The 20,691-nt window shown below is 48.9% G+C and overlaps 1 protein-coding gene across 1 annotated transcript in view; it reads left to right on the top strand.

The window, feature by feature from the left end:
- Nucleotides 1–20,691, top strand: part of TGFBRAP1 (transforming growth factor beta receptor associated protein 1) — a 65,915-nt gene that overhangs the window by 23,773 nt on the left and 21,451 nt on the right. The window contains exons 3-5 of the mRNA XM_040993880.1: nt 12,492–12,686; nt 14,998–15,152; nt 18,654–18,736. Coding sequence (XP_040849814.1) covers nt 12,492–12,686; nt 14,998–15,152; nt 18,654–18,736 — 433 coding nt within the window. The remainder of the gene's footprint in view (nt 1–12,491; nt 12,687–14,997; nt 15,153–18,653; nt 18,737–20,691) is intronic.

The following is a 20,691-nucleotide window of genomic DNA, read 5'->3' as shown; positions in this document are numbered from 1 at the left end:
TCTGACAGTGTGAGTGGTTTTCAGAAAGCAGTTGGAAAAACACATATTACCGAAGAAATTATGTAGGTCACATTTTAGAATTTTGGGGGGGCCACCCAAAAGTACTAATTTTCCAGGCTCTTTTTGCAGTCCCCATGTAAGGCTCGGCATTTAGGATGTGTGGCTAGGCCACCAGGGAAACGCATGGCTCTTGTTTGCTAGGAGTCCGTCAGATTCTCTGGGGAAATGTGAAATTAGCAGAATGGGGCAGGCTAGTCAGAACACCAGCTTTATTTTGCGTTCAGGCGGCGCTGGAAGACGGCTCTGGTGGGCAAATTTTCTGGAGGAGGCAAAAATAGAACTCTGCGAAGATTTCCTTCTAAGATTTTTTTCCATGTGGGTGGGTTTGCCGCTTGACTGTTTTCACTCCGTGTTCTCAAAAGGAGTTTGGAGGTGGCTGACTTGCGCATGCTCAGATCTGGAGGCTTCTGTGTTATTCCAGAATGTTCTCTTTTATTTCCCGTCATTTCATCCCACCAGAAAAATTCTAGTGGTTAGCTCCTGCACTGGCTGTTTCAGCGTGGCCTTAGCGAAGCCTCTGGCCAGCTTCAGCTGAATGAACCATCAGCTGTCAGTAATGCTAGCAGTGTCTCCTGGTGTTTCCTGTTAGCATCGGTGGCTCCTAGTAGCATCAGTGTGTTGATGCTATTTCCCAGGATGCCAGCAAGAGAGAATCTATTCCAAAGCCGCTATTATTTTTTTTTTTAACCTGAGAGCATTTTGGTGTGAGCATCTCATTTTTGAAGTGGTGAGTGTGAGCTCATTTCCTTATAAGAGGAAGACTAAAGATCAGGAACTAGTGAATGTGCATATCTTGATTTTTTTTTTTTTTTTGCTCTTGTTTTTAAAAAAGCAGTTTCCTTATGTTTTTAAGCAGGTGGATGTTCACAGTTGGAAGCCCAGGGCCTTCCTCTCGGTCCCCTTGCCCCTGTGTTAGGGACATCCGTGGGTGACCCTAGCAGACCTGCATGGTTAGCGCGGTGCAGGCTGCGGCTCTGGGCACCAGGTGACCGCGTGCAGCTGCCGGCTGAGTGTGTTGGGGACTCTTCCGTTCTCCCTGCTCCCCTCCTGGCCCTGACCAACTGCTGCTCTTCCGACTGTCCTCACCTTTCCACAATGTTGGCATTCCACAGGATGTAGCCTTTTCAGAGTGGCTTCTCTCTTGGAGAACTATGCATTTAAGGCTTCTTGGTGTCTTTCCATAGCTTGGTAGCTCAGACTTTGACTTTCTCAGGAAAAAAATTCTGGACCTAACAACTTTTTTTCTGAAGAAATGGAATTTTTTTCTGCGGCGCATGCAAAGAGAATAGCTTAATGAACATGATCTGAACTGCGTGAACAGCACCCAGCTTCAGCCACTGTTCTCCATCCCATCTACTCTCACTACTTGGCTATTAGCTTGAAGCAAATCTTAGGGAACAAAGCCTTTCAGTCGTAACTATTTTATTGTATGTTTTGAAGTTGTAGATACTCAAACTTAACAGTAATTCCTTTGCATTAGCAAATATATCTGGGCATGTCATATGTAACAGAGCTGCACATACATAATATAGACATCCTTTTTTTTAGATTTATTTATTTTTATTAGAAAGGCAGATTTTACAGAGAGAAGGAGAGATGGATGTAAAAATCTTTCATCTGCTGGTTCACTCCCCATGTCGCTACAGTGGTTGGAGCTGAGTGGATCTGAAGTCAGGAGCCAGAAGTTTCCTCCAGATCTCCCATGTGGGTACAGGGTCTCAAGGCTTTGAGCCATCCTCTACTACTTTCCCGGTGTATAAGCAGGGAGCTGGATGGTGGGAACTGGAGCATCGGGGACACGAACCAATGCAGGGGGAGGATTAGTCAATTGAGCCATCATACTGGGGCCTCCTTCTGTGTTTTAGTATTGCAGGCTTTTTAAAATTTACTTAAAATTTTTAAATTCTATTAGATAAGCCTTAAAAAAAAGATTTATTGTATTATTTGAAAGGTAGAGTTACAGAAGGAAGGAGAAAAAGAGAAGGATCTTCCATCTGCTGGCTCACTCTCCAAATGACTAATGGCCAGGGCGGGGCCAATCCAAGGCTGAGAACGAGGAGCCCTTGCTGGGTCTCCCACATGAATGCAGGGGCCCAAGGCCGTGGGCCATCTTGCCACTGCTTTCCCAGGATGTGGGCAGGGAGTTCAACTGGAAATGGAGCAGCCAGGACACAACTTGGTGCTCATGTGGGATGCCACAGGCACTGCAGGTGTAGGCGTAACCTACTATACCGTGGCATTGGCCCCACATTTGATTTAAAAAATTTTTAAATTTTTAATTGTGAGGTAGAGTGAAAGGAGAAGAAAGAGAGAGAGTGGGAGAGAGAGAGAGAGAGCAAGAAAGCACTGTCAGCTACTAGTTTATTCTCCAAATGACTGTAATGGCCAGGGCCGGGCACTCAGTCTAGGCGTCCCATGTGGGTGGAGAGACCCAGCTACCTGAGTGATCACCACTGGCTCCCACGATCATCTTTAGCAGTATGCTGTGCTCAGGAGCCGGAGCTCAGAAGTGAACCCAGGCCATGAACCCAGGCCCTCCCACAGGGGACGTGGACCTCTTAGCCGCTGGGCTCATTGTGCACTTTTGTCTATTTTCTTTTTATCTAATGCTTATTTGTTTTCATCTACTTGGAAGGCGAAGTGACACAGGGATATCCGTCTGCTGGTTTGTTCCACAACAGCTAGGTCTAAGCTGAGCCAGAGCCAGGAGGCCCAAAGTCCATCTGGGTCTCTCACAGGGACAGAAGGACGCCTGCCGCCTTCTGCCTCGCAGGACGCCATGGCTGGATCAGAAGCAGGGATGCTAGGCCATCCACTGTGATCCGGATGTGACCTTCCCGAGCAGTGGCTTAACCCTCAGGCCACAGCACCCCCTTCCTGTTCATTGCTTAGTTTGCCTGAATTAGTTCCATGTGAGGCCCAGTCCCAGCATTGCAGTTGGTTGATAGATTTGTTAAGTTTCTTTTAATCTTTGTTTCCCCTCTCTCATTATTTTTCTTTAATTTTAGCACATGGTTGCCCCAACAGCTGCCCACCACCTGTTTTTCCTTGATCGGTTCTCCTTCGTTTTGTTGGTCATGCCACTCAGACCTTGGTATTGCCTGAAAATGCATGTTTCATCTTTTATCATTATTATTTCTTTTAAATGTTGATGATCTTTACATAGCATCTTTAAAAAGCATGGCTGTGGAACATAGGCTTGAAGTACGTGCCTCGGAGTAGGGGTGGAAGAATGTATATCCGATTTTGCCCCTTTGACAAGTCCCTAGGAACCTTATGCCTGCCTTGCCTTCTGGAATGTTCCCTGCTCACTTTGCACATGTTTTGCTTCGTGCCTGGGGCAGCCGTTTCCCGCTCTGCGGCCCTGTGTGTCCAAGCTCCCATGTAAGATTAGATTGATAGAACCTGGTGCCCCCTTTCAACCACATCAAAAGTTTCACTCCTCTGTCACCCCTTGCTAATTAGCCTTTTACCAGCCCCACCAGCACCACAGTTCCCACAATATAATTGCTGGAAAAAAACTTGATTGCAGCCCTCTTTGTCCCTAGGGTACTGGGACCGTATGGTTCAATTACCGTGCTTTAAAGTCACTTGCAGTAGTGGCCCTCTGTGTGGCTGTAATGCCAGCTGCTTAGATTGATTTGCTTCATTTTACTTTGGATTTTTTCAAAAATTGCTTCATTTACTTACTTTTTTGATTTTGTAAATATTTGTAAAATTCTAAGGCAGACCAGTCCAGGAATATACAATCAAAGGAGTTTACACCTTGTGGGTAATCTTTGTTTTTCACATTTGTCCTTTGATTGTTCAGTAACGACTATAAACAGATATGCTCATATATTTGTATCTCCCTCTTTCTGGGCTGAATGGTGGTGTCCTCTCCCGGCTCTTTCCCTCTCTTTGTTCTGGGCTTCGCCTCGTGGTGTAGACACTGGGTTTCCCTCTCTCTGTTCTGGGCTTCTTCTGGGGGTGTAGACACTGGGTCTTCCACAGCATGTGTTACTGTTTGGGGCTTCCATCATTCAGTGAGATTTTGTGGGGGGACACTTGAGGTCTCTCCCCTTTTCTGATGTTGAATAGAGACTCATATCTTTGTGTGTGAGTTTATTGATCTTGTCTGCGGGAAAGCTTTCTAGAGATGGTGTTGTTGAGTCCTGGGGATAGTAGCCATGTTTGAGTCTTGGTGAATGTCACCATATCCGTCCTCCAGAAAGACTGCAGTGTTTTATGTGTGTGGGTGGCCTGCAGTGCCCGCTTTACCCACATCCTGCATCCTTACCAGCAGAGGCTCTTGGCCAAATGTTTGCATTCTTGCCACCATAGTACCAGAAAAATGGTATCTCTGTTTTCTTTTAGGGTGGGTTGCTTTTGTTTCCACATTGATTTATTTGAGAGGCAGAAAGACATGGAGCTCACTGCCTTCTTCTGGTTCATTCCCTGAATGCTCACAAGGGCAGGAGTGCCAAAGCCGGCCAGCAGGAGCTCAGTCAAGGTCTCTGGTGTGATTGGCAGGGATTCCATCACTTGGACCTCGTGACTACCTCCCAGGGCCCACGGCCATAGGGAGCTGAGTCAGGTCTCAAAGCGAGATGCTGCAACATAGGATACAGACATCCTGACTTGGGTCCTAACCACCAGGCAAGACAGCCTCTCCTCAATGTCTTTTCGATTCTATTCTCTCTTTTATGTACAAAATTGAACACTTTTCTTATGGTTAAGATCCATTTGCCTTTCTTTCTTCCTTTCTTTCTCTCCTTTTCTTCCTTCCCTCTTCTCTCTCTCCCTCCCTTCCTTCCTTCCTTCCATCCATCCATCCATCCATCTTTTCATTCTTTGTTAATTTTGAAAGAATTACAGGGAGAGAGAATGATACCTTCATCTCTTGGTTCCCTCCCCAGATGGCCACAGTGGCCAGGATTGGACAAGACGAAACAGAAACCAGGAGCTTCATCTGGGTCTGTCATGTAGGGTCAGTGCCCCTGAGACACTTGGACCATCTTCCAGTAGTTTCCCAATCCACTAGTAGGGATCTGGATCAAAAGTGGAGCAGCTGGGTATGAACCAGTGCCAATCTGAGATGCCATCTGCATAGGGTGCAGTTTTACTTGGTGTGCCACAACTCTGGCCCCCAGTCGCATTGCTTTTGGTGGCAATTGTCTATGTGTATTTTTTTTTTAAATATAACTTTTAATATATTTTTAGATGCCAATTTGTTATACAAATTTCAAAAATTTCCCCATTTACTAACCACACCAAACTTTTAAGGGTCTTCTTGCCTATGTACTTACTTGAAGGAGGGAGTTTTTTTTATTATTTTTTAATTTTCTTTTTATTATTATAATTTTATAATACAGTTCCAAGGGGTTTCCCTTATCCCCTCGCCAAGTCCCTCCTCCCTCACTGAGTTCCCCTATATCATTACTATAGTATAGTTCTTCAAACACAGTCATATGTCCATCACTGTGGGCATGGACAATGGCAGAGAGTCCAGCATCCTACTGTCAAGATATAGTAAACACTTTCATTGGGAGTCCATCTTTGGAAGTACAAATGCATACTGTATGATATGATAGTCTGTTACACAGTTACTGTACATCCCCTTTAATGAAAAGCCAGAGATTTTCTGATTGTTGGTTCACTCCCCACATGGCCACAATGGCTAGGGCTGGGCCAGGTCAAAGCCAGGAGCGTGGGACCCCGTCCAGGTCTCTGCATTAGTGGTAGTGGTCTGGGTCTGCTGCTTTCCCTGGCCCATGAGCAGGGAGCCGGAGGGAAAGGGTCTGCTGCGACTTGAACTGGCTGTCCAGCATGGGCTGTATCAGCTTAACACGCTCTACTCTGTGGAGAGCTCCCTGACCCGCAGAGAAAAACTCTCACTCACACCGTGCCCTTTTCCGTGGTGCTTCCTTATCATCCTCCATCTCCTCCCTCCCTCGTTCCGCACAAACTTCACAATATATGCATTTCACCATCCAATCAACATTAAGGTCAATACAGCACGCGTGAAGCACACCAATCATAACGCAGAGTACTAACCCTGCATGCGGTGAGCATGTACCAGGGGCCAATCAGGATGAAGTTCCGGATTCTGCTAGGCCTCTTCCTCATGACCCTGGCATACAGCCAAGGCGTCATCTTAGGGCTGAGCAGCCGAAGCTCGCAACACTGCTCATTGGCCCTCAGTTACTGCTTCTTGATTTTGACTTGTAAATAGGAATTTTCTCCCATCTGATGAACAAGTCCACCCCTGTTTTCTGCTAGTATTTATATGGTATCATTTCTTACAGTGGAGACTGTGAAGACTAGGCTAGTTTTATCTCTTTAAGACGATGTGGCACCCCAAAAAAACTAATTAAAAGGGTCTTTCCCTGCCTTTAGTACACACGAGTCTCTTACACCGTGGGGTAGGTCTCTGTGGCTCCACTTTGCTCCATCTGCCCAGGTGCCCATTCACAGGCCCCTACCTAGCCTGCTTTAGTTGCACATGGTTTTATAAGGAAACAGTTCAGCTCCAGCATCCTTTGCTGGTTGCGGTGTGTGGATTGAAGGGCACTGGTCGACAGCAGATTTAGAACGCATGTCCCTGCAGCCTCACTGTGTCTCCCAGCTCCGTGAATGTCCTAACCAAATTAACCTTCTTCATTCTCATTCTACTTGTCACTGCTGTGATTACAAGCCAACAGGAAGATCACTTGTGAGGTCTCTAATGCATTACCTGTACACAGGGTCCGTGTGCCGCGTTGTAACCACCAGCATCAGAGAAGTACTTTGGGAAGAATACCAGAGTGTCTGGCGGACCCTGGAAGTGTAAAAGCTGTAGAGTGTTGTTCCACCTGCTGCCTTTCTCCCAGACTGTAAATGTGACCAGTCGTGAGAAGTTGCTTCTGCCTCTCCCGGGCGATGCTTTGCTAAGGTGTTCACAGTACAGTTGATTCTTCAGGCTTTAAATTCTATCCTTTGATAACACTTCTTGAAGAAGGCAGATCGCTCAGCTGTTCACCTCCGTGTGGTCCCAGCTGAGATAAGATGGTGGACAACTGAAAATTGTAGTCTTTTTTTTTTTTAATAAATCTTTTTTTTTTTTAAGATTTATTTATTTTTATTGGAAAGTCAGATATACATAGAGGAGGAGAGACAGAGAGGAAGATCTTCCATCCGATGATTCACTCCCCAAGTGAGTGCAACAGCTGGATCCAAAGCCAGGAGCCAGGAACCTCCTTCAGGTCTCCCAAGTGGATGCAGTGTCCCAAAGCTTTGGGCTGTCCTCGACTGCTTTCCCAGGCCACAAGCAGGGAGCTGGATGGGAAGTGAAGTAGAGCTGCCAGGATTAGAACCGGCGCCCATATGGGATCCCAGCGTGTTCAGGGCAAGGACCTTAGTTGCCGCCGGGCCCAAAAATAATAGTCTTAAAAGCTGACCCGGGGTGAGTGAAGATGCTTCTCCAGCTGCCTGCACCCCATGTCCCACCTCCAGCTCCCACCAGCTCCCTGCACCTGTGAACTCTGGGAAGCAGTAGGTGGTCCTGCCACCCACGTGGGAAACCCAGAAGAAGCTCTGGACTTCTGCTGGGGACATTCGGGGACCAAACTAACAAATGGAAGATCTCTCCCTGTAATCTGCCCTTCAAATAGATAAATATCATCTCCCCTCCAAAGGAAAAAAGAAAAGGCAGACTTCCCCTTAAAGGCAAAGCAGAGAGCTCATAAAATACAAGATCAGAGCAGAAACTGGCAGATGAGGAGTCGAAGCCAAGCAGAAGACCAAGGACTCTGAGATGCTGAGGAATTTCAGTTCAACTACAGGTGCATGCCGGGAGCACTGTGGGAAGTAGAGTCAGGAAAGAAGCTTATCTTGCTACAGAAATCATCTGAAAGCCATCCAGTGGTTTTCTGTCTTTTTAAAAAAAAAACAATTAATTTTATTTATTTGAAAGAGTTATGGGGCAGGGCGGCGCGGGAGACACAGAGATCTTCCATGCACTAGTTCACTCCCCAAGTGGTCACAACAGCTGGAGCTGGGCCTGTCTGAATCCAGGAGCTCCTTCTGGCTCTCCCAAGTAGATGCAGGGCTCCAAGGACTTGGGCTGTCCTCTGCAGTTTCTCCCAGGAACATTATCGGGGAGCTGGATCTGAAGAGGCGCAGCCAGGACTTGAACCAACGCCCTGATATGGGATGGCAGCATCACAAATGGCTTAACCCACTGGGCCACTCACTGGTCCGAGTCTTTGCTCTTGACCTCCGGCTTTTGCCCTATTTCAGGAGCATTAGTAACAGCCTGTGTATGGGGCACTCCCCAGGCCAGGTGCTTCTGAGCCTTAAGCTGGTAAATGCAGTGACCTTATTCTAAGTCGTGGATTGCGCTGCACAGTGTAATTGGTGTTCGTGGTACATGGGATCTCTGCTGCCCAGATCATGGTATTTGACTGGAAATCCAGCACAAGGTTCGAGGTTACTCAGTGCTGGTCTCTTTAGCACTTTGCAGCCTCTTCCCTGTAAGCTCTCTTTAGCTTGCTGTTTCTAAAGGCGTGGAGAATTGAAGCTAGGGCCAAGCTACGTTTCTCCCTCCCTTCCGTTAAGCTCTGTCTTCATGAAACACTCTGAATGTGTGTCATTGCTTTTCTCTGACGTGTTTGATGCTGTTAGAATACTTGAGGCTTCTGCTGATGCTTATAATCATGGCTTCTCTGTTATAGGAAATACCAAACCACCCGCATTCAGTTATCTGCTTGTCGCACCGCTGGGGCAGGCTTAGGGGAACAGCCTTACCTCACGGATCTTAATCTTCTCAGGGACTCTTCTCTGTTTATCTGCCAAACTTTGTGACTGCTTCTCTACCTAGCACCGCTTTTCACTCTAGCACATGCCAAAGACACAGGGCATGCCACAGCCTCCACAAGTTGGCCCTCCCAACATATTCTGTCTTGCGGTATCTTGTCTTCTGCTCTGTTTTTTTGTGTGTGTGTGCCCCATGGAACCCTTTGTCCTTGGCTGGGAAGAGCGCTGTCCACTGAGAAAGCGCCTGAATTCCAGCCCCCTCTGCCAGAAGCCTGCCGCCCCCGGGTTCACGAAGCCCAGTCCTGCATCCTGGTTCCTTGTTTGCTTGAGCCCAGGGTTGCTTGGGTTGCCCAATGCTCCTATAGTGGCTCATTCTCTCTCTCTCCCTGGCTTCCCAGAGTCAGGTGCCAATTCCCTGGGTTCACCTCTGAAATGTTTTCTGCCCACTGTCTCACCTGCTTTCCCTTTTGTTATAATGGAGGCCATTTATCTGTGGAGGGTACAGCATGCTGCCTTCGAAGACATTTGTCATCAACTGTTTGGAAGAAGTTCATATGGAGTGAATAGATTTTGTGACTGCACAAGTATATTCCAGGAAAATTCATTAAAAAAAAACAAAATTGAAAGATAAGTTTGTTTTGGGGCCGGTGTGGTGGCATAGCAGGTGAGTCCACTGCTGGTATCCCATTTGGGTGCCAGTTTATATTTTGGCTGCCCTGCTTCTGATCCATTTCCCTGCTGATGACCTGGAAAAAGCAGCAAAATATGGCCCAAGTGTTTGGGCCCTTGTCACCCACATGGGAGACCCAGCTTGGCTAAGCTTTGGTGGTTGGGGATACCTGGGGGAGTAAACCAGTGGATGGAAGACCTCTCTCTGTCTGCGATTTTTTTTCTTTTTTCCTTTTTTTTTTTAAAGCTTTATTTATTTTTATTGGAAAGGCAAGTATACAGAGAGAAGGACAGACAGACAAAGATCTTTCATCAACTGCTTATTCCCCCCCGCCAAGTGGCCCAGTGGCCAGAGCTGAGCTGATCCAAAGCCAGGAGCTTCTTCTGGGTCTCCCACGTGGGTGCAGGGTCCCAAGGCTTTGGGCCGTCCTTGACTGCTTTCCCAGGCCACAAGCAGGGAGCTGGATGGGAAGTGGAGCAGCCGGGACATGAACCAGGGTCCATGGGATCCCAATGCTTGCAAGGTGAGAATTTAGCCACAGAGCCATTATATTGGGCCCACATCCTTGATATTCTTAGCAGAATATGCACATAGTCTTGTTTATATTTGTTTGAACATCAGTTACACAGAGAGTAGATAAGCAAGAGGTTGGAATTTGTTCACTTCCCAAATGAACACAATGGCCAGGCCAAAGCAAGGAGCTAAGGATTTCTCCCCCATGACTGTGGGAACCCAAGCACTTGGGCTGTCTTCTGCCACTTTCCCAAGAACATTAGCTGGGGGCAGGCAGGATTTAAACTGATGCCTGCATGGGAGGCCAGTGGTGTAGGTGGCAGCTTAAGATGCCATGCCTCACTGCCAGCTCCATACATATACTGCTCAATACGTGGGTAGAATCCGTTATCCAAAACCAGACAGCTACTCTACTCTGAACATGGAGTGCCTGGCACCTCCTGGTTTTCGGTGGATTCATGCTGAATGCGTGCATGAAGGGGAGCTATCACAGGATAACTGGTTGGAGGATTGGATGGAAGAGAAAGCTTGCAAACCTGGTGAAGTGCCTTGGCCATGGCTTTCTCCACCGTGACAGAACCCCTCGTCCCTCTGGACTCTTCCCATTGTCATGCACTCCGAGTGTCCTTCCACTTGGAGTCTGGGCTCGGGCAAGTGACCTGGTTATGGCTGATGGACGGAGGCTGGGCAGCAGCTCGCTCAGGCAGTTGTGTGCTCCTGTGCCTGTGTCAGGAAAGGAGACGCTGGGTCATGACTCCCTGCTCCCTGTGCCCCGCGCCAGCCTCCCAGGGCCCAGCCGAGACGGGGCTCCTGCCCACTGCCCCACAGCTGTGTGCTGAGATAATAGATGACTGTTGTTTCTTTAAAAAAAGAAAAGCAGCTGTGCTTTACAAATCCTGCTGCGGGCTGGATGCAAATAGTTTTTAACCTCCGTTTTAATTTGGAATAAATACAAAATACCAATTTTACGTAAGGGTATGCTCTGAACACGTGCAGTGTATTACATCAATTTTTTAAAAAAGATTAATCTTACTGGAAAGTCACATTTATACAGAGAAGGAGAGACAGAGAAGAAGATCTTCCGTTGGCTGGTTCACCCCCAAAGCAGCTGCAATGGCCAGAGTTGAGCTGATTCGAAGCCAGGAGTTTCTTTCGGGTCTCCCACTTAGGCACAGGGTCCCAAGGTTTTGAGCCATCACCCACTGCTTTCTCAGGCCACAAGCAGGGAGCTGGAGAGGAAGCGGAGCAGCCGGGACACAAATTAACACCCATATAGGATCCCAGCACGTGCAAGGCGAGGACCTTAACCACTAGACTGCCTTGCTGGGCACAACTTTTTTTTTAAGATTAAAAAAGAGAAGTATTTTGGGGCCTGACTCAGTAGCCTAGCAGCTAAAGTCCTTACCTTGAGCGCACTGGGATCCCATATGGGCACTGGTTCTAATCCTGGTGGCTCCTGCTTCCCATCCAGCTCCCTGCTTGTGACCTAGGAAAGAAGTTGAGCATGGCCCAAATTCTTGGAACCCTGCACCCATGTGAGAGACCCCAAAGAGACTTCTGGCTCCTGGCTTCGGATCAGCCCCAGCCATTGCGGCCGCTTGAGGAGTGAACCCGCAGATGGAAGATCTTCTTCTAGTCTCTCCTCCTCTCTGTATTTTTGACTTTGCAATAAAAATAAATAAAACATTTTTGAAAAAAATTTTTTTTAAATTTAAGAGTAATAGGGCCCAGTGGCGTGGCCTAGCGGCTAAGGACCTCGCCTTGAATGCGCCAGGATCCCATATGGGCACCGGTTCTAATCCTGGCAGCTCCACTTCCCATCCAGCTCCCTGCTTGTGGTCTGGGAAGGCAGTCGAGGACGGCCCAGTGCTTTGGGACTCTGTACCAGTGTGGGGGACCCAGAAGAAGTTCCTGGATCCTGGCTTCGGATCGGCATAGCACTGGCCATTGCGCTCACTTGGGGAGTGAATTATCAGACGGAAGATCTTCCTCTCTGTCTCTCCTCCTCTCTGTATATCTGACTTTGTAATAAAAATAATAAATAAATCTTAAAAAAAAAAGAGTAATAAGAGAGAGAGATCAATCTTGCATCTGCTGGTGTACTAGCCTGCAACAACGAGGGCTGATCCAGGTTGAAGCTGGGAGCCAGAAGCTGGGAGCTTCAGCCAGGTCTCCCACTGGCAGGCGGAGACCCCGCTCACCTGAGCTGCCCTCTGCTGCATTTTTAGTCCTGTTAGCAGGGAGCTGGGCAGAGCTGGAGTGGTTGAGGCTCAAGCTGACATCCATGATGCAAGCCTGTGTGCCAGGCAGCGGCTTTACCCGCTGCATTACAACCCCGACCTCATTGTTCTCTTTCTTGGAGTATAAGTCTGTACGGGCAAACTGGGGCGTGTTCTGCATCCCAAGACGTCATGGGGAAAGAGCAGCACGGGTATGGGAAGGCTGGCCTAACCTCTTCTTCTCGTTGCTCTAGGCATGTTTGCCACCGTTGCTGGCATATCCCAGCGAGCCCCTGTGCACTGGTCGGAGAACGTGATCGGGGCAGCCGTCTGCTTCCCCTACGTCATAGCGCTGGACGACGAGTTCATCACGGTTCACAGCATGTTAGATCAGCAGCAGAAGCAGACCCTGCCCTTCAAGGAGGGCCATATCCTCCAGGACTTTGAAGGTACCGATGTCCCGAGAGCACGTGACTTCTGCCCCCTCTTCTCGTGACACTTCTGATGGTTCCCGTTAGCAACTGGGCCCTAGGCTGGCTGAGCAGGAGTGATGACACCAGTAATGGCTGTCACGCAGCTGGTGTGCTTCAAGGCCCGCAAGGTCAATGGAGAAACAGCCATGGGAGAGCAAATGGTTGTGACACTTTAAGAGCTTGATGGAGATGTGCAAAGAGCCACTGGGTGAGCAGGGAGCATATACTTCCTGTTGTAGTCAGGAAGGGCAGGGGTCAGCCAGGCATTTATGATATGAAAGAACCCTCCAGAAGAGAGGGAGGGAGGGGCATGTGAACCTGGGTAAGAGGCCTGTAGCTGCTCAGGGCTACGCTAGTGTGCTCTGGCAGGGTGGATGGAGTGTGGGCTGCCAGCACGGCCAGGGACGGTCTCATCTTTGGGACTTCCCGAGCTGATGGAAGGGTTTGTTGTGATGTTTGTTCAGTTGCATCGTAAATACCTTCAAACGTGCGTTAGTGCTAACAGAGAAGAAGTGAGCCGCCACGTGAACCCTCTGCGTAGGTACCACGTTTGAATGTTTTGCCTGTGTCGTTTAGCAGTACAGGAAAGGCATCAGGATGCTGACCCCCCCCCGCACTCCCAGCTCCTTCAGCACACACCTGCTGGCACAGTAGGGTGCCACTTCCTCAGTATCCCCTAGCTGCTCCTCGGTTGCTCGCTGTCATGCTTTCTGCAACCAGCAACTGACCTAGACTTTCGTGTTCTATCTACTATTTAAGGAGTTTTGTTCACCAATCATGGCCCTCCCTGTGCCAAGTACTGTCTCCAGTGCAGCGGATGTAAGCTTGATCAGACACAGTGTCCGCTGGAGCGGGTACATTGGCCCAGGTGTAGCACACTTTGGACCTTTGACCTTTGGACCTGTTCCAAACCCCTCCCCAAACAGCAAATCTGCATATGCTTCAGTCCATTTATAAAATGCTTTATTATCTGCGTTTGATCTATGCATACCTTCCTGGATACCACATTGGGAAAAAAAAAAACCACTGCTTACAATTGATTGTTTTAAATTTAAGATTTCCTCAGTGGTCCTCAGGTTAACTTTCTGAGAGGCAAGGGCCAGAGAAAGGTTGCCATCCACTGACTCAGTGCCCAGCTGCCCGCATGAACCAGGACTGGGCCAAGGAAAAGCCAAAGCTGTAACTCAGTGCAGCTCTCCTGTGTAAGTAGCAGGAACCCATCTTCTTTCTGTCTGTCTGTCTTTGTCTTTCCCTCTCTCTCTTTATCTCTCTCTCCCTCCTTCTCTCCCTCTCTCTCTTTCACTCTTTCTCCCTTTCTCCCTTCCTTCCTTCCTTTCTTTTTTTTTAAGATTTATTCATATTTTAATGGAAAGGCAGATATACAGATAAGAGGAGAGACAGAAAGGAAGATCTTCCATCTGATGGTTCACTCCCCAAGCGTCTGCAATGGCTGGAGCTGAGCCAATCCGAAGCCAGGAGCCAGGAGTTCTTCTGAGTCTCCCACACGGGTGCAAGGTTCCAAGAATTTGGGCCAACCTTGACTGCTTTTCCAGGCCACGAGCAGGGAGCTGGATGGGAAACAGGGCAGCTGGAATTAGAAACAGTGTCCATATGGTATCCCGGAGTGTGCAAGGTGAAGACTTTATCTGCTAGGATATCATGCTGGGCCCAGGAACCCTATTTCTTTAGCCACCACTGCTCTCTCCCATTAACTAAGTGCTTAAAGTCATGAGATGAAGTCTAATTAAACCTACAGGTACCAGTGTGTAAACACCCTTCCTCCCCTGTGCTTGAGGCTAATTCTAAATCACTCTTGTTATGTAAAGCAGTATAAACGCAGTGTAAATAGTTCTTACACAACAAGGAAAAAGGTGTTCACATTTTCAAATGCACTTTTGATTTTCAAATATTTTTCATCTGTCATTGGTTGAATTGCTTTTGTGACGCTCAGCTGTGGAGGGCCGCGTAGCGTTTTGATGTGACTGTGCATTAAATGGTAGGAATGAGTTCAGGGCATTGTGCACACGTAAAAGCTACAGCCCAGGCTACCTGGGAACAAGGCGATGATGTCTGGACCAAGTGAGTCCAGGCAGGGGAGGGATTTAAGTTGATCTAAAACTACTCTTCTTGTGACCGAATCCAGAACCAAAATGGAATTGTTGGGAAAAGTGATGAGGTTGAGTAAAAGAAAGAAAACTCAGATGGTAAAGCAGTTTGGGGGAAGCAGTCTGTTTCCTCCAGGGCCAGATCCATCTTCCCTTTCCAACTGTGTTGAATTTCTTCCCAGGAAGGGTGATTGTCGCCACGAGTAAAGGAGTTTACATGTTGGTTCCATTGCCTCTGGAAAAACAAATACAGGATCTGCTTGCCAGCCACAGAGTGGAAGAGGCTTTGGTGTTGGCCAAAGGAGCCCGGCGGAACATCCCGAAAGAAAAGTTTCAGGTTTGTAACTCTCTGGTCACGAGAAAGGCTGCCTCTGAGTGCCCGGGCGAGAAGACCCCCACATGCCAGCAGCCTGTGTCGGCCCTCCCCAGCTCCACACCCTGCACGCAGCAGCTGTAAGCACCCTGCTGGGACCGTGCTCACAGCATGGATGGAGAACTCAGATGGAGATCTGTGTTAGGGGCAGCATTATACTTTTCTGAAAGTATCTGCATTTTGGATATAGGGAAACAGGTTGCAGAGCGGTTACCCAGCCTGCCGGGGACATGGCTGCCAATGGGGATGTCACGTTTGGAGCTTCTGACTTCATTCTGGTGTTCATCGTATGGGCTTATGTGTCTCCATCAGCTTTGTTCGGAGAAGACTCAGAAACACAGTTCTTGCAAATCAGCAGAAGGAGTTCAGGTTCATGGGGATGGGAATGAATTAAAGTTTCAGTGTCTGTCATCCATAGGACAAGCTTTGCTGGGGGGAGGGTGTTCATAAAGTATTGAAAGCTGTGGAAACATCGAGCAGATTTTCTTAGAAAAATTAGTGCACCTAAGAAACACTAAATGTGATGGTTACGATAATTGTAATTGATAGACACCGAGTTCCCAGCCTAACACATCTTGTGTTAAGCTGTTGAGGCGCCTCTGTGTGTTTAAGAGAGGTCAGACATCTTGGGCGGCGTGGGTGGGATGGGGAAAGCGTATGCGCATGTATATACATTGCACTTAAATATCCAAATTGCTTACCGAGATCCAATGAATTCACACCAGCAGGTTCTGTGCCTGACTGTGCGATTGCTTGTGGAACATAAGGTTGGTTTTTGAGCTCGATGCCTCCTGTAGCAAAGGTTGGGCTTGCGGGCAGGAAGAGAGCCAGGCTGTGTGATGTGTATGGTTATGGGATCACAAAGGGGGCGCCTTTTGTATATACTTGTTCCTAAACACAGTTAAACAACACAAAACAAAAGAAAAGCCTACACTTTCCCTTTTTGCTTGTCGTGTGGGAATTGTATATATCCACGAGGTGCAGTGTGATCGTTGAGCATAGGCACAGCACGTGACAGTCACATCAGGATAACTGGCAGGTGCATCGCCCCGGGCACTGGTCCCTTGTTAAGACATTGGACTCTTGTTTAAGACTGAGCGCTTCGTGTTCAGCAGGGGGCAGCAAAAGCAAGAAGAAGACAGCGGCTGTGGTGCAGGTGCAGGTGCTGTGCCTTTGTGCTGTTGTAGAATGCATACAGGGTCACACAGCCAGGGGAGGCCCGCGTCCGGAGGCACCGGCCAGCAGCCTCAGACTCCCTGGGGCACATCCCCTCCCTGCCCACACACCAGGTACACATTTAGTTTGTGGCTTTTGCCTCCGGAGGCTTTCAGTCTTTGTAACCTAGTTTTGGCTTTGTTTCCCCTCCCCTCTTTACCAGGAGTAGCGATCTATGGTCACAAATCCCTTAAGAGGGGTCGTCTGGTTCTGCAGCTTGGTAAATTTGGGCCGAGTTTTGTTCTCGCGTGCCCTGCTCCCTGCCCTGCCCTTGTGTTGTCCCAGACTCATGCTGCTGACCCGGGAATGGGCTCTGTTCACTCAGCTGAGCAGAGAGCCCCTCAGCCTGTTTGCACGGGTGTTCAGGTTCTTCTCTTATTTTTACCTCCTCTGTGAGAGGATATCATCATTTTATTTATATGGGTATATATTTTTTTGTGTGCTGCATGTAAATGCGTTTTGCCTATATGTTTCATGTATCATCATTTATGCGTATACACATACATAATTACACATCTGTTTATACAAACTTAATCAGGACAGATTGCCTTTTCAGACTGGAGAATGTATGGTGTTAATGTTCTACATAACGCGTTTTGAAAAGGGCTTCCTATGTAGGCAATAACTAAGCAACCGTGTTTTTCAACAAATAAGCAAAAAGAGCAAAACAGGCATTTGGCCCAACAGTTAGGTTGCCCACATCCCCCGTCAGGGTAAGGGGGCTCAACTCCTGCCTCTGCCCCTGTTCCGGCTTGATGCTCATGCCGACCCGGGGGGGCAGTGATGACGGCTCAGGTAGATGGCCACCCTTGGGGCCACCGGATTGAGTTCTCGGCTCTCAGCTGCTGGCTCCTGGCTCGGGCCCAGCCCCGCTCACGGAGGGTATTTAGTGAGTGGCACAATTGTGCCCAAGAAACTAGCGAAGGGTTGTACTCAGTGGGCCCCAGCACCGACTGCTTCCTGGTTTTAGCTTGGTCCAACCCTGGCCATTGCAGCCATTTGTGGAGTGGACCATTGCATGGAAGATCTCTCTCTCTCTCTCTCTCTGTCTCTCCTTCTGTCTAAACTCTGCCTTTCAAATCAATGAATTAATTAATGCAAAAAAAAAAGAGTTCCAAAAATAAAGAAAATTAAAAAAAAAAAAAGATTTCCAATGTGAGATCATACTTCTCAGTTGTAGCAAATGGCGTCATTTTATTCCCCATCACTCTATTCCAGTTGGCCTCTGAGCAAGAGGGGCCACTGAAGGGGCTACGTTTGAGGAACTGGCTCTTGCCCCAGTCAAGGTGCTGGGGCTGCTAATTGCAAGATGGTTTCTTTCCACATCACCTCTCCCCCCCTTTTTTTTTCGTTAGGAAAGGATTTATTCACCCTCTAGTGCACACACACACACACAGGTGTAATAGAATTAGGCAAACGGATCTGGCAGGACAATTGGAGAAGGTTCAACATTATTAGAAATGCAAACTTCATGTCCCCATAAGTTGCTTTGGGGAGCTTGGCCCTCCGTGTGGTGCTGCTGGGAGGTGGCACCTTCAGGAGGTGGAGGTGAGTCGGGGTCTACAGGTCAGCGAGGGACCCTGCCCTCAGAAAGGGTCGGATGCCCAGTCTTGCTCTGGCTTCCTGTTCTGGGGCATGGTCTCTCCCCTTGCCTATGTGCCTACCACCAAGTGCCTGTGTGCCCACCACCAAGTGATGCAGCAAGGAGAATGCTCATAGAGCTGAACCCGGGCCAGGACCCTGGGGGTTTGGAAAGGCGAAGGAGCTGACAATAAACCCAGAGAGTTGAAGGCCCCGGTTTGAGATAGCTGTAGCCCGTGCAGGGAGAGAAGCGGACTTGTTCTCATGCTTTTCAGCGGCCCCTGAACTGCCAGAGACCCTGAGGTTGTTAGCATTTAAGCAGCTGGTGGTAGAAGCTGGCACTGAAGCCGTGTGGATTAGTGAGGTGGAGAGCAGATGAGAGGATGTGCTTGAGAACAAATCTGTGCAAACACAGCTACACACGCACACACACTGAATAGCCACAGCTCCACGTGCACGCACACACACACGGAGCATCCTTAGAGTCTTAGATTTTGGTAGGCAAGGGCGTTTAGATTCTGAGAGGCGACTAGTCCTATAATTTCATCTATGCCCTGTTTTTTTTGCCTTACCTCGTAACTTTCTGTGGTTTGTGAATGAGAAATGCAGGCCCCCTGCTGGGTGGCTTTGGGTTCTCTCTTAAGAGGTGCAACCTCTCTCTCCTTGCAGATCATGTACAGGAGGATCCTGCAGCAGGCCGGGTTTATACAGTTTGCACAACTTCAGTTCCTGGAAGCTAAAGAGCTCTTCAGGTAATTTGTGGTACTGGTAGCCGGAGTCGCACTCCCATGTCCCCTGTGGTCAGGGAGACCACCCACATCCTGGGTCCTGTGTGATGCTGCGGGGGTCTCTTGTGCTTCCGTTGGAAACGTTGGTGACTTTTATGGTAACTGGCACCCCATGCTGGCTCCCCCACGTCCTTGGCTGCCCCCAGCCTTCGTGTAGCTATCCTGTGTCTTACCAAGGGTAGGGGCTTGGAGGGACAGAAAGCCTCCTGCAGGCATGGAGCGTGTTTGAAGGCGTGGGAGGGATGTCTCAGAGATACTGTTCACACTTCCTTTTCTCCAGAGATTGTACAAGGATCCCTGTGAGTTTAGGGAAGGAGTGGGGGCTTCTGCCAGAACTTATGGGAACTTTTCTTCTGTAGACATTTTTTTAAAAAAATGCAGTACCTCTGATCAGCTGTCTTGAGAAGTTCAGTTTCTCTTAAGGAAGTTCCTTCTGGTCTTGTGGGTGAGCTTGCATCTGTGGCAGCTCACCTGTAGGCTTGAACAGGTTGCGTTCTCTCTCTGTTTCTCTCTCTCAGTCTGTCCTCATGCCTTCCCCCATGGCAATCCTGCAAGCACCTGCCCAGCAGGTATGATTCCCGAGGCAGCAGGTGCCCGGGACCTATGAGCCCTCCTTGCAGAAGCTTGTGACAGCTCCTGTGACCACCTTCAGATGTCTCCTTAAAGCACTGCCTTTGGACCCGGCCTTCATGGCATCCCCTGGAGTGGATTCTGTCCAGTGGGAAGCCCTTTCCAGAGCCAGTGGGGTCACCACTCTGTAACTCTGTCCCTTGATCCTGGCAGGGGACCCAGCCTTGCTCTTCAGCCCCTCCCCCCGAAGCACCCCAACCATGGCTCTCAAAACTGGGTGTCGAGAGCAGATTCTAAGCGAGGGTGAACTTGCTTGATTTACAAGGCCTTGAATGTCCATAACCGGATGCTCGCTGTGACCTGCTGTCTGCCATCTCTTCCTTCAAGAACCAGGAGCCTTGGAGTTTCAGCAGATTCTTTGCCTTTCTGGATCTAGCTCTTTCCTACAGTGTCTCACAGACACCTTCCCTCCCCCAGTGAAGGTCACGTGTATATCATGAGTTGATAGACCCTGGATGCGTTTCCAGGACAGGCTCCTGAATTGTAAGAGAATAGGGGCAGGGTGCCTGCCTGTCCACCTCTGGACAAACAGCTTGACTGTAAATCATGGGCCACTCCTGCACCTTTGCCATGCATGTGATAGACAGTGCTTCAGGAAACCACTCCTGAGACCAGGGTGGTATTCCTTGCCCTTCTGTTGTCCAAAGCCAACATTGCTCACTAGCCATGGGTTCATTTTTTCAGTCCTGCCTCTTTGCATGGAGTCCCTGTCAGCTCTGTGCTGGAGACTGCCAAAGCAGCTGTAACCTGCACCTGGTCCACATCCCAGGATCTATGCTGGAGGCTGCCGAAACAGCTGTGACCTTCACCTGGTGTACATCCTGGGGTCTGTGCTGGGGGCTGCCTTGGGTGCGGCTCTTCTGTCACTCAACAGGTCAGGTGGAGCATCAGAGCTCAGGATAGAAGGGCAAGACAGGCGGCCCTCCTGTTATAGTGTACCCTTGCCAGTTTGCAAAGCTGATCATATGGGCTGAAGTTGGCCAAGGGCGGGGGGGAGCCTTCCTTCACCACATTTGTCCTGGATCTTCAGCAATGAGTAGAAGTTTCCCAGAGTCTCACGTTAAGCTGGGATTACTCAACTGTGGCACCAATGTTGCTTTGGGGACAAGATGGTCCTTCCTTTTGGGCATGTGTCTCACCCCTGGCCTGTGTCCATCAGAACAAAACTCTGTCCAGGTATTGCTCTGTCCAGGTATCCCCCCAGAAGCATGGTTAACTGATGCCTTAGCCCCAAGGCCGTGGGAGCAGCAGAGGACAGGAGCTGTGGCTTCTGCAGCTGGCCCAAAGCA

This window comes from Ochotona curzoniae, unplaced genomic scaffold, assembly GCF_017591425.1.
Source record: "Ochotona curzoniae isolate NIBS_2020 unplaced genomic scaffold, NIBS_Ocur_1.0 contig_883, whole genome shotgun sequence".
In the NCBI taxonomy this organism is placed as follows: Eukaryota; Metazoa; Chordata; class Mammalia; order Lagomorpha; family Ochotonidae; genus Ochotona; species Ochotona curzoniae.
This window is presented reverse-complemented; position numbering and strand designations above follow the sequence as displayed.